At 38.4% G+C, this 12,537-nt stretch overlaps 1 protein-coding gene across 1 annotated transcript in view; it reads right to left on the reverse strand.

The window, feature by feature from the left end:
- GLRA3 (glycine receptor alpha 3) overlaps window positions 1–12,537 on the reverse strand; it is a 433,080-nt gene that overhangs the window by 183,090 nt on the left and 237,453 nt on the right. The window contains 1 exon segment of the mRNA XM_007950352.2: window positions 10,605–10,828. Within this exon segment, the coding sequence (XP_007948543.2) occupies window positions 10,605–10,828 (224 nt within the window).

The raw sequence follows: 12,537 nt of genomic DNA on the forward strand, positions 1-12,537 counted from the left end.
TCATTAGCCATTAGAGAGCTACAAATCAAAACAGCAATGTAATACCATCTTGCCCGAGCACTAGTAGCAAAGTTCTACAAGACAGAAAATAACAAATGCTGTCAAGGAGACTCTCATGCACTGCTGGTGGGACTGTCAAATGATACAACCACTCTGGAAAGCAGTATGATGATTCCTTAAAAAGTTGGAATTAGAAATACCATTTGACACAGCCATTCCATTACTAGGTATATTTCTTAAAGAAGTGAGAACCAGGACAAGAACAGATAATATACACACCCATGTTCATCACAACACTACTTATAATAGGAAAAGGATGGAAACAATCTAGGTGCCTATCAACAGAAGAATGTATAACCAAACTATGGTACATACACACCATGGAATACTATGCAGCCTTAAAGAATAATGTACAATCTGCAAAACACTGCATAATGTGGATGAACTTGGAGGACATTATGCTGAGTGAAATAAGTCAATCACAGAAGGACAAACACTTTATTAGTCCATTACTGTAAAAAGTCAAGAAAAGTTTTATATATGGAAGGAAATTTTCTTTATTGGTTACCAGGAGTTGGAAGGGAGACGAGAGAACACTGCTAGATAGGTAGAGTCAGGTACTGATTTGGGTGAAGAGAAGAATGTACCAAATGTGAGTGATCAACACGGTGGCATTGAGGAAGAGGAAGATATGAAGAAGTGCGTGGGAGGTACAGACAACAAAGAAAAAAAAAACGCTTTTGCACATACAGTACTGTGTTATCAGTGATGACAAACGTTGCTCTATGAGTGGATAGATGGATGGATAGGCAGAACAATTAGATGTTTCTTTGCAGAGGTGAGTGTGCCCATGACCATGTATAGGGTTGACAGACAATGTTTCTACAAGTGTATTTGTATATTTTGTAAGAATTCCCAAGTATATAGTAGAGCTGATAAGTGACAAGGTTGTAGTCACTTTTTGGGCACAGCCAGCTACCCAGAGGGAGCAAGTAATTGGACCTGTGGGCTCGGGACCATAGTTGCAAGGGACATCAAGCTCAACTGGCATAACATAATAGACAGAAACAATGTTCCACATCCTACTTTGGCAAGTAGCAACTGGAATCATAAAAGCTTGCAAGTGGCCATCTAGGTGCAATGCTGGGTCTCTCCTTGTGCAGAGTAAGGAAATATGAAGAAAACCAAAGACACTAATGAAGAAAACCAAAGACACATGGAAACAATTACTCCAAGGGACTGATACACTATGCAATCCTCAGCCTATATGATTATAAGACCAGAAAAACTAGATGGTGCCAGGCTACCTCTGTCAACCACCCAAAGGGGGATCTATGTAGGAGATCTTGTATAGAGTGGGAGAACATGTGGAACAAAACTCAAAATCATAAAAAATAAAAAAAAGGGGGACCAGATTTGCTGTTCTGATAGAGCTTGATGGAACCACTGAGACTATGGACCCTAGATGCCCTTCAGGTCTGGAATTGAACCCACCACTGTGGCTTCTAGCCAAACAAAAGACAGGGACATGAGCTGAACATTTATGTTAGGTAGATACACTCCTTGAGGAAATCAATCATGGGAGAATAGAAGGGCTGTGTATGCATAGGGAGACAGCTTGGGAGGGAAGGACACAGTGAAGAGGTGGCTATGGGGAGGAAGTGGGAGGCAAGCTGTTGCACTGTGGGTGATTACAGTCAATGTCTTGTGAACTGCTGTAGGGAAGATGAATTTGCTCTGTAAACTTTCATCCAATCACATTAAAGTTAAAAAGGAAAGAAAGAAAGAGAGAAAGGAAGGAAGGGTGGGAGGGAGGAAGGGACGGAGTGACGAAGGAAGGAAGGAAGGAAGGAAAGAAGAAAGGAAGGAAGGAAGGGAGAAATTAGGCAACATATTGCACTGGGTAAATCTACTGCAAAGCTGTCTTTAAAGTGTTAAAGGTATATCATTGCTGACATCAGATGGATCTTGGCTGAAAGCAAAGACTATCGGAAAGATGTTTAATGTGTTTTATTGATGATGCAAAAGCAATTGACTGCGTGGAACATAGCAAATTATGGATAACATTGAGAAGAATGGGAATTTCAGAACATTTCATTGTTCTCATGAGGAAACTGTACATAAACTAGGAGGCTGTCATTTAAATAGAACAAAGGGATACTGCATGGTTTAAAATCAGGAAGGAAGTGCACCAGGGTTGTATCCTTTCATTATACTTATTCAATCTGTATGCTGAGTAAATAATCTGAGAAGCTGGACTAGATGAAGAATATCACATCAGGGATGGAGGAAGACTCATTTACAACTTGCAATATGCAGATGACACAACTTTCCTTGCTGACAGTGAAGATGACGTGAAGCACTTACTGATGAAGATTAAAGACTACCATCTGCCATATGGATTGCACCTCAACATAAAGAAAACAAAAATCCTCAAAACTAGATCAATATGCAGGATAACAATAAGTGGAGAAAAGATTGAAAATGTCAAAGATTTGATATTACTTGGTTCCACAATCAACACCAATGGAAGCAGCAGTCAAGAAATCAGATGTCATATTGCACTAGGCAAACTTGCTGCAAAAGACCTCTTTAAAGTGATGAAGGGCAAAGATATCGCTTTGAAGACTAAAGTACACTTAACTCAAGCCATGGTATTTTCAGTTGCCTCATATGGATGTGGTAGCTGGACAATGAATAAGGAAGACCAAAGAAGAGTTGATGCTTCTGATTTGTGGTGTCAGCAAAGAATACTGAAAGTACCATGGATTATCAGAAAAACAAACAAATCTGTCCTGGAAGAAGTGCAGCCAGAATGCTCGTTGTAAGTGAGAATGACAACTTTGTCTCACCTACTTTGGTCATGTTGTCAGAAAGGACCATTCCCTGGAGAACAATACCATGCTTGTTAAAGTGAAGAGTCAGTAAAAAAGGGGAAGGCTCTCAATGAAATAGATTGTCACAGTGATTGGAATGATGGGCTCAGGTATAACAAGTATTATGAGGTTGCACAGGACCAGGCAGTGTTTCATTCTGCTATATGTAGGGTTACTATGAGTTGAAGACAACTCAAAAGCACTAAAAAAAAAAAAAAAAAAAAAGTGTTGAAGAGCAAGACTAAAGTGTGCTTAACCCAAGGCAGATTATGAGTCCCTCAGGTCAGAAGGCACTCAAATATAATTGGGAAGAGCTGGGTCCTCAAAGTACAGTCAACATTAATGGTGTGGACAGAGTAAAGTTTTCAGGACCTCCATTTGCTGATCGGGTACCACTCAAAATGGGAAGAAAGAGCTGCAAAAATCCATTAATATTTAGACATGGAATATACCAAGTATGAAAATAGGAAAATTGGAAGTTGTCAAAAATGAAATGGAGCAGATAAACATCAATTGCCTAGGCATTAGAGAGTTGAGGTGGACTGGTGTTGGCCATCTTGAATCAGACAATCATATGGTCTACTATTCTGGGAATGACCAATTGAAGAGGAATGGTATAACATTCATCATCAAAAAGAATGTTTGGGGATCTGTCCTGAAGTATGATGCTGTCAGTGATAGGACAATATGCTTATAAGGAAGACCAGTGAATATTAGTATAATTCAAATCTATGCACCAACCACTAAAGTTAAGATGAAAAAATTGAAGACTTTTGCCAACTTCTGCAGTCTGAAATTGATGAAACATGCAATCAATATGTATTAATTATTACTGGAGATTGGAATGCAAAAGTTGGAAATGAAGAATCATCACTAGTTGGAAAATATGGCCTTGGTGATAGAAATGACACCAAAGATCACATGATAGAATTTTGCAAGACTTATTCATTGTAAATACCTTTTTTTCAACAACATAAATGGAGTCTATACAGGTGGACCTCACCAGATGGAATACCCAGGAAGAAGATCAACTACATCTGTGGAAAGAGGTGATGAAGAAGCTCAGTATCTTTAACCAAAACAAGGCCAGGAGCTGAATGTGGAACAGACCATCAATTGCTCATATGCAAGTTCAGGTTGAAGCTGAAGAAAATTAATACAAGTCCACAAGATCCAAAATATGACCTTGATTATATCCTTATGAATTTAGAGACCCTCTGAAGAATAGATTTTTTGCATTGAACACCAATGACCAAAAACAAGACAAGTTGTGGGATGATGTCAAGAATATCATACATGAAGAAAGCAAAAGGTCATGAAAAAGACAGGAAGGGAAGAAAAGACCAAACTAGATATCAGAAAAGACTCTGAAAATTGCTCTTGAATGGAGAGTAGCCAAAGAAAATAGAAGAAATGAAAAAATAAAAGAACTGAACAGAACTTAAAGAGTAGCTCAAGAAGACAAAGACAATTATTATAAAATATGCAAAGACCTAGAGTTAGAAAATCAGAAGGGAAGGATATGCTCAGCATGTCTCAAGCTGAATGAACTGAAGAAAAAATTTAAGCCTCAAGTTGCAATATTGAAAAATTCTATGGGCAAAATATTGAATGATATGGGTAGCGTTAAAGAAGATAGAAGGAATACACAGAGTCACTGTCCAAAAATTATTGGTCGATGTTCATCCATCTCATGAGGTGGCATATGATGAAGATCCAATGCTATTTAAGGGAGAAGTTGAAGCTTCACTGAAGGAATTGGTGAAAAATAAGGCTACAGGAATTGATGGAATACCCACTGAGATCTTTCAACAATCAGATGCAGCACTGGAGGCACTTACTTATTTCTCCAAAGTAATTTGGAAGACAACTATATGGCTGTTTTGGCATAACACCTGAGGCATTTGACTACTAACTAGAAGATTGGTTGTTCAAACCTACCAGCCACTCTTTGGAAGGAAGGTTGGACAATCTACTTCCATAGTGATACTTTCTCGGAAACACAAGGAGGGGTTGCTATGAGTCAGATCTGACTCCACGGCAGTGGTTGCATTGTGTTTAGTGCTGTTCTAACAGAAAGCACCACAAGTGGGTGGCTTGAACAAACAGGGATTTATTCTTTTACAGTTTAGGACGCTAGAAGTCCAAGTTCAAAGTGCCAGCTCTAGGCATTGGATGAAGTCCCCTCGACCTTGGGCTTCAGCTCTGCCTCTTGTTCCTGGTACACTGGACCTGGAGATGTCTCTTAACTCAGGCAGCTGCTGGGTGCTGAGGCTGACAAACCCAATGTCTACAAGTAAAGTGGCACAGTCCCAAGATTATTAGGCAACACAGCAGGCCACTAGTTCAAGTCCAGAAAAAGTCAAAGATCAGCAGGCAACATGACAGGCTGCAGAATAAAACTCAGCCACATGTGGGTCCAAGTGTCCCAAAAAGTCCACAGACCTTTCTCAAAAGGTCATATATACTGGAAGCAGACCACATCCCTAAGGCAGCTACTTAGCTACTCACAGCAGATTCCACCATGGAATTGATTAACAGTCTCTTCATGGGGAATCACTACATCTAGCTGCCCAGACACTCAAAAGGAAGCCTAGCCAAGTTGATACATAACCTTAACTACCATAATTTCACCCCTTGTCAACTTGACATGTGCAGATCTCCTTCATTGGGTGACACAAGTCTCCCAGTCCATCTGAGTGGCGACTTCACCCCCTGGGCCTGGCAGCCCCAGTTCCTCTGCCCCTTGGACATGACAACACTGCCTCTCCCTTTTGGGGAGCAGCTATGGCCCCATCCCACTGGTTCCCAGGAACAACAGCCCCACACTTCAGAACCAAGTTAGTGAAGATCTGACTTCTTGAATCCTAGGAGGCTGTGGTGGTTCCATACCCAGAGGCCATGGTCCTAAACTTTGAGGCTGAGGCAGCTCTGCTACCATTTCCTTGGTATCTCAGCATCTGCCAATTAATAACCAAAAAAACCCCACTCTGCCAGGAAGCTTCTTGTGCAAAGACACTCAGCTCTGTGATCCATGACCCAGCAGGCCTACTTCTCCATCTCACACTGGTCCCTTCTACCAAGTAGTGTCGAAAGGCAACCTACTCCACCAGGAAGCTGCCTGAACAAAGGCACTCAGCTTTCTCCTGTGTGGGTTGGTAAGATTGTTGCTCTGTCTCAGGCTGATATTTCTGCTGGTCTCTCTGTAGGTTCCTAAGTCATCATCTCAGTGCAGGGATCTCAGGTCCAAGAATAGACTACAGTGCTGTTTCCACATTTTAGATATCTGTTAAAGCAACACTCCACTCTTGGTACCAAATTCTGTTTTGGTTATCTAGTGCTGCTCTAATAGAAAATAACACAAGTTAGTGGTTTGAACAAACAGGGATTTATACTGTTACAGTTTAGAAAGTTAGAAGTCCAAGTTCAAAGTGCCAGCTCCAGGGACTGGGTGAAAGTCCTACAACCTTGGGCTTCAGCTCTGCCTCTTGCTCCTAGCCCATTGGATCTGGAGGCATCTCTTAACTCAGGCAGCTGTTGGCTGCTGAGGTTGATGAACCCAAAGTCAACAAGTAAAATAGTATACTCTCAAGATTATAAGCAACAAGGCAGGCCACTAGTTCAAGTCCAGAAACACTCTCAAGATTGGCAGACAACATGGCAGGCTATTGATGAAGACTCGGCTATGTGCAGGGTCCTAGTATGCCAAAAAGTCCATAGACTTTTCTCAAAGCTTCTTCATATATACTGGAAAAAGACCACATCCCTAAAGCAGATACTCAGCTGCTCACAGTGGATTCCACCATGGAATTGATTACCAGTCTCATCTTGAGGAATCACTATATCCAGCTGCCCAGGCACTCAAAACCAAACCTAGCCAAGTTTACACAATATCGTAATTATGACACTGACCAACTGACTGAAAGGGATTGATATTTTGCCCATTCCAAAGAAAGGTGATCCAACAGAATGTGGAAATTATCAAACAGTGTCATTAATATCATACACAAGTAAAATTTTGCTGAATATAATTAAAAAATGCTTGCACCAGTGTATTGCCAGGGAACTGCCAGAAATACAGGCTGGGTTCAGAAGAAGAAAAGAATGAGAGATATTATTTCTGCTGTCAGATGGATCTTGGCTGAAAGCAAAGAATACCAAAAAGATGTTTACTTGTGTTTTATTGACTATGCAAAGGCATTAGACTGTATGGATCATAACCAATTAAGGATAAGATTATGAACAATGGGAATTCCAAAACACTTAATTATGCTCATGAGGAACCTGCACATAGAATAAGAGGCTGTCCTTCAAATAGAACAAGGGGATACTCCATGGTTTAAAATCAGGAAGGGAATGTGTCAGGGTTGTACCCTTTCAGTATACTTATTCAATCTGCACACTGAGCAAATAATCTGAGAAGCTGGACTATATGAAGAAGAACATAGCATCAGAACTGAAGGAAACCTTCAAGATATGCAGATGACAAAACCATGCTTGTTGAAAGTAAAGGACTTACTGATACAGATCAAAGACTACAGTCTTCAGTCTTCCAACTATGTTAGATCACACCTCAACACAAAACAAAAATGCTTACAACTGGACAATAAACAACATTATGAAAAACAGAGAAGAAATTGAAATTGTCAAAGATTTCATTTTACTTGGATCCATAGTCAATATCCATGGAAGCAGCAGTCAAGAAATCACACTTTTTATTGCACTGGGAAAATCTGCTGCAAAACACCTCTTTGTTGAAGAGTAAAGACGTTACTTTGAAGAGTAAGGTGCACCTAATCCAAGCCAGGATACTTTCAATCACCTCATATGCATGTGAAAGGTGGACAATAAACAAAGAATACTGAAGAAGATGGTCTTTGAATTGCAGCATTGGTGAAGAATACCGAAAATACCATGGATTGCCAGAAGAAGGAACAAATCTGTCCTGGAAGAAATGCAGCCAGAATGCTTCTTGGAAGAAAGAATGGCTAGGCTTTGTCTCACCTGCATGGGTCATGTTGTCAGAAGGGACCATTCTCTGGAGAAAGATACCATGCTTGGTAAAGTGGAGAATCAGCAAAAAAGTGGAGGACTGTGAACAAGATGGATTGACACACGGTTTGCAATAATGGGCTCAACATAGCAAGGATCGTGAGGATGGTGCATGACTGGACAGTGTTTTGTCTGATATACATAGGGTTGTTATGACTTGATGGCACCTAACAGCAATCATGATCCAAGCTATGGTATTTTCAATCACCTCATATGCATGTGAAAGCTGGACAATGAATAAGGAAGACTGAAGATAAATTGATGACATTGAATTGTGGTATTGGTGAAGAATACTGAAAATATCATGGATTGCTAGTAAATTAAAAAAATCTCCAACGGAACATGTGCCCCAAAATTCTTCCTTAGAAGCAAGAATGACCATACCTCATCTTACCTACTTTGGTCAAGCTGTCAGAAGGAATCAGTCTCTGAAGAAAGGTATTATGCTTGGTAAAGCAGAGGGTTAGCAAAAAAGGGGAAGACCCTAAACAGGATGGATTAACACAGTGGCTGTGATGATGGGCTCAAGCATAGTAAATATTGTGAAAATGGCATAGGACTAGGTTGTATTTCCTGTTGTTATATATAAGGTCACTAAGAGTACTACAAAAATTTCCCTCATCATTCCTTTAGCTTTATCCCACAAATTTATCTTTTGTTTGGATTTTTATTCAGTTCATTATATTTTGTAGTTCCCTCTTCCATTTTGACCCTTGGATTAATTGGAATTGTGTTGTTTAGTTTACAAGTGATTAGAGATTCTCCATTATCTTTTGTTATTAACTTATAGTTTGATTATCTTGTGGCCAGACAACACACTCTCTCTGACTAAAAGTCATTTCAATTTTTTGAAGTTTATCTCATGGCTCAGGATATGGCCTTTCTTGGTATATTTTCTGTGGTCACTTGGACATAGAGTATATTCTGCTGGGTGGAATGTTCTATGAATGCCAATTAGATTCTGTTGATGTTGAGCTCTTCTGTACCACTGACAAATTTCTGTTTAGCTATATATCAATTTTTGAGAGAGAAGAGTTGAAGTCTTCAATTGTAATTTTAGATTTGTATATTTCTCCTTTCAAGTCTATCAGTTTTGCTTTACATGTTTTTCAGTTATGCTGTTTGGTGCATACATATTAACAGTATACAATATGTTCTTAGTGACTTAATCATTCAAGATTAACAAACAATTTTTTCAGACATCTGATGAAAGTATTATTTTACTAATAATACAGTATGTCATCTTGTTACTCTTAGGAATTAATAAATTTATTGAAAGAAAATTTGTTCACATGAAACAGAAAACATGTGAAAGCAGACATAATATGTTCGATTGAAGAAATTAACATTATTTATGAAACCACTTTGCAGAAAAAATTAGTTTCAAAAATTACCAAGCAACTAAGAGTAAAAATTTCAATCACATTCCTTCACTTTAGTCTATTACCTGACAAAAATAGAAACTATCCCTGATGCTTGGCAGGCAAATTCAAAATCAAATGTTTCCTTTCTTTATGAGAAAACAAGTTAACAAAAGAGGAAATAAGAGAGAAATTAAGTATAAGGGATTTATTTTAAGTCTAAAGTTTCAATATTAAGTACACTGTGATAGCCTTTAAAACACTTACTGACATAAAAAAAAAAATAAAAAAAATATTTGCTTGTCTCTAAACAGAGCACATTCTCCTTGCCCTAAGAAAAATAATGTCATTTCTGCTCCTGATGTCCTGTTTTTCACAATTGAATTAAGAAAATACTTATGATAGGTTTAAGATTATCACTCCATGTTAGAAGATTTTTCAGATGCCATACAAATCATCAAAGCATAACTTTGTAGTTTCCTATTTACTGAATTTGTACCTCTTTGATATTTAATGTATGACTAAAGTTGAATGAGTTCTAGAGTTATAGAGTTAAACTAAAAGAAATTAGTGATTATGTTTTAGTATTAGTTATTTTCATATTTTAGTATTAAGTTTAAATTTTATATTGTCTACTGATAAATGTAAAATGAATAATTGAAATGTAAATAAGATCTTTACCAGCAATCATGATAAAGGTTTTGACTGCTAACATTTTTTTACATATTACAGTGATTTATTTATTCTCTATTTTCTTCAAAGTTTATTAAAAAATTACTACTTGCAACATGCTACAAAGGATTGAAATTGACAGCTAAGGTGAAAAATGGTTGGAGCCCCACAAAAAATTTAAAATGTAAATATACCTGAAAAATAATTTATGTGAAATAGATATCAGATAGGAAATCTAAGCATTACTTCATGTATAAATATTTAAATAGATATGTATACAAAAAGTATAATCACAATATATGATTCAGCTGCCTTTCAATTTTTCTTTAAGCTTCCTGACAAATGGGTTGATGCTAAGAATTAACTGGGACACTTGCTTAAAGAACAGATATCTGGGAACTATACACTTCCTGGATCTGGTTCTTGAATCTATGTTATTAACAAGAGTACATAACTACATCTTGATTAGATGTATTTGGGGAATGCATTTTAGAGGAACTTAAGTGGAGCAATGATAAGCATTTGCTCACAAATTGCAAAACTTTTACACCCCCCACCCCCCTGACAAAAAAAAAAGAAGAATAGGAAGAAAATATAATAACAGTATACAAACTTCTAATTCAGGACAAAATCTATGACTCACCTTATTGAATAGAGAACATTTCCATTTTTGAAAATTCTTAACAATTTGTTGTCTGTAGTAACTTCATGAAAGTTGGCACCCTTTTCATTGGCAAAGAACAGATCAGGTTTCCAAATGGAATCCAACATGGAAGGGTCTAGGTCTAAAGAGTCATCAGGATATTCACTATATGCAAGACGAGGATCATTCCATTTCTGACGAAGAAAAATATTCACCCTGTAATCCTATGATAAAAGAAAGGAACACCTGCTTTATAAAATTTAAGATATCAGGCAATATTCTTTGGGATTTTGTGAATAATGATGAAATTCAATAGCAATGTGGTAAGTTCTTTATACTCCCCAGTAATCACCCATTATTACCTAAAAGAGCCATTGCAGTTCTGAGACTTTGCTCATATCTTCAGTAATCTATATGGTTGAAAACACATGTGCATGTGCACACACAAACACACACAGATGTATACATCTTTATCATATTTATATCTTACTGTTCTGTGCTAGTTATGTTTGTGTGTCAACTTGGCTGGGCCTGGTTGAGTGGTTGGACAGCTGGTGGCAGTTATTTCCCATGATGAGACTGGCAATCAGCTCCATGGTGGGATTTACCACAAGCAGCTGAGTAGCTACCTTTGGGATGTGGTCTGCTCCCTGTATGTAAGGAGAAGCCTTGGAAATGGTCTCGAGCCTACAGTACCCTTGGGCGCTGCATGTAGCTGTGTCATTGCTCAGCAGCCTGCTATGCTCTGCTGACCTTGGGACTTACAATGGACTTAAGTTAATGGTCTGCCATGTGGTTTGGTAACATTGGGACTGTGCCTTTTACTTGTCAACCATGGGGCTTCTCAGCCTCAGCAGCCAACAGCTGTCTTAGTGAAGAAACTCCTCTAGCTCCAGTGGCTGGGAGCAGGAGGCAGAGCTGGACTCCAAGGTTGAGGGGCTTTCACTCATCCCATAGAGCCTGGCACCTTGAACTTGGACTTAAAGCTTCCAAATTATAAGAATAAACTCCTATTTGTTAAGGTCATCCCATTTGTGGTATATTCTTGTCAGAGTGGCACTAGGTACCAGAATGTGTTCCAATCAAATTTTACTCTCTTGATTTGTCAGAATAAAATTTTGCATTGTTCTTACATACCTAGAATAAAATGATTTCATTTTTGCATTTCTTTTCTAGGATCATATCTTTAATTATTAGAGATACAGCAGCATCTAGGAATACTTTTAGTGATACTTTCTATCTATTTCATCTATCTGCATCATAAAAATGACCATATGATAATCACAACCTATTTTCTCATATAATAAAGCATGCAAGTTCCATGAAATAGGTGATTTAGGAAAAATAGGCAGTGATTTTAGAATAATAAACAATAATAAACAGCATTATTGCCAATAATCCTTAATGAAAATTTGGCTATTGGTATTTCTTAATTATTGTTAGGCTGTTAGGTGCCATTGAGTCAGCCTTGACTCATAGTAATCCTATATACAACAGAACAAAACACTGTTTGGTCCTGCAACATCCTCACAATCCTTGTTATGATTGGATCCATCGTTGCAGCCACTGTTTCAATCCATCTGCTTAAAGATCTTCCCCTTCTTTGCTGACCCTCTGCTTTACCAAACATAATATCCTTCTCCAAGAACTGGTCCCTTTCTCAATTGTTGTTGTTAGGTGCCGTTGAGCTGTTTCTGACTCATAGCAACCCCATACACAGCAGAATGAAACACTGCCTGATCCCGCGCCAGCTCCACAATCCCTGCTATACTTGAGCCCATCATTGCAGCCACTATGTCAATCCACCTTGTTGAAGGCCTGCCCCTCTTTCATCAACCCTCCACCCTACCAAGCATGACATCCTTCTCCAAGGAATGGTCCCTTCTGACAACATGACCAAAATAGGTGAGACGAAGTCTGGCCATTTTTGCTT

The sequence above is a fragment of the Orycteropus afer genome, unplaced genomic scaffold (genome assembly GCF_000298275.1).
Source record: "Orycteropus afer afer isolate SDZICR_OR568_19922 unplaced genomic scaffold, OryAfe1.0 scaffold00268, whole genome shotgun sequence".
Classification (NCBI taxonomy): Eukaryota; Metazoa; Chordata; class Mammalia; order Tubulidentata; family Orycteropodidae; genus Orycteropus; species Orycteropus afer.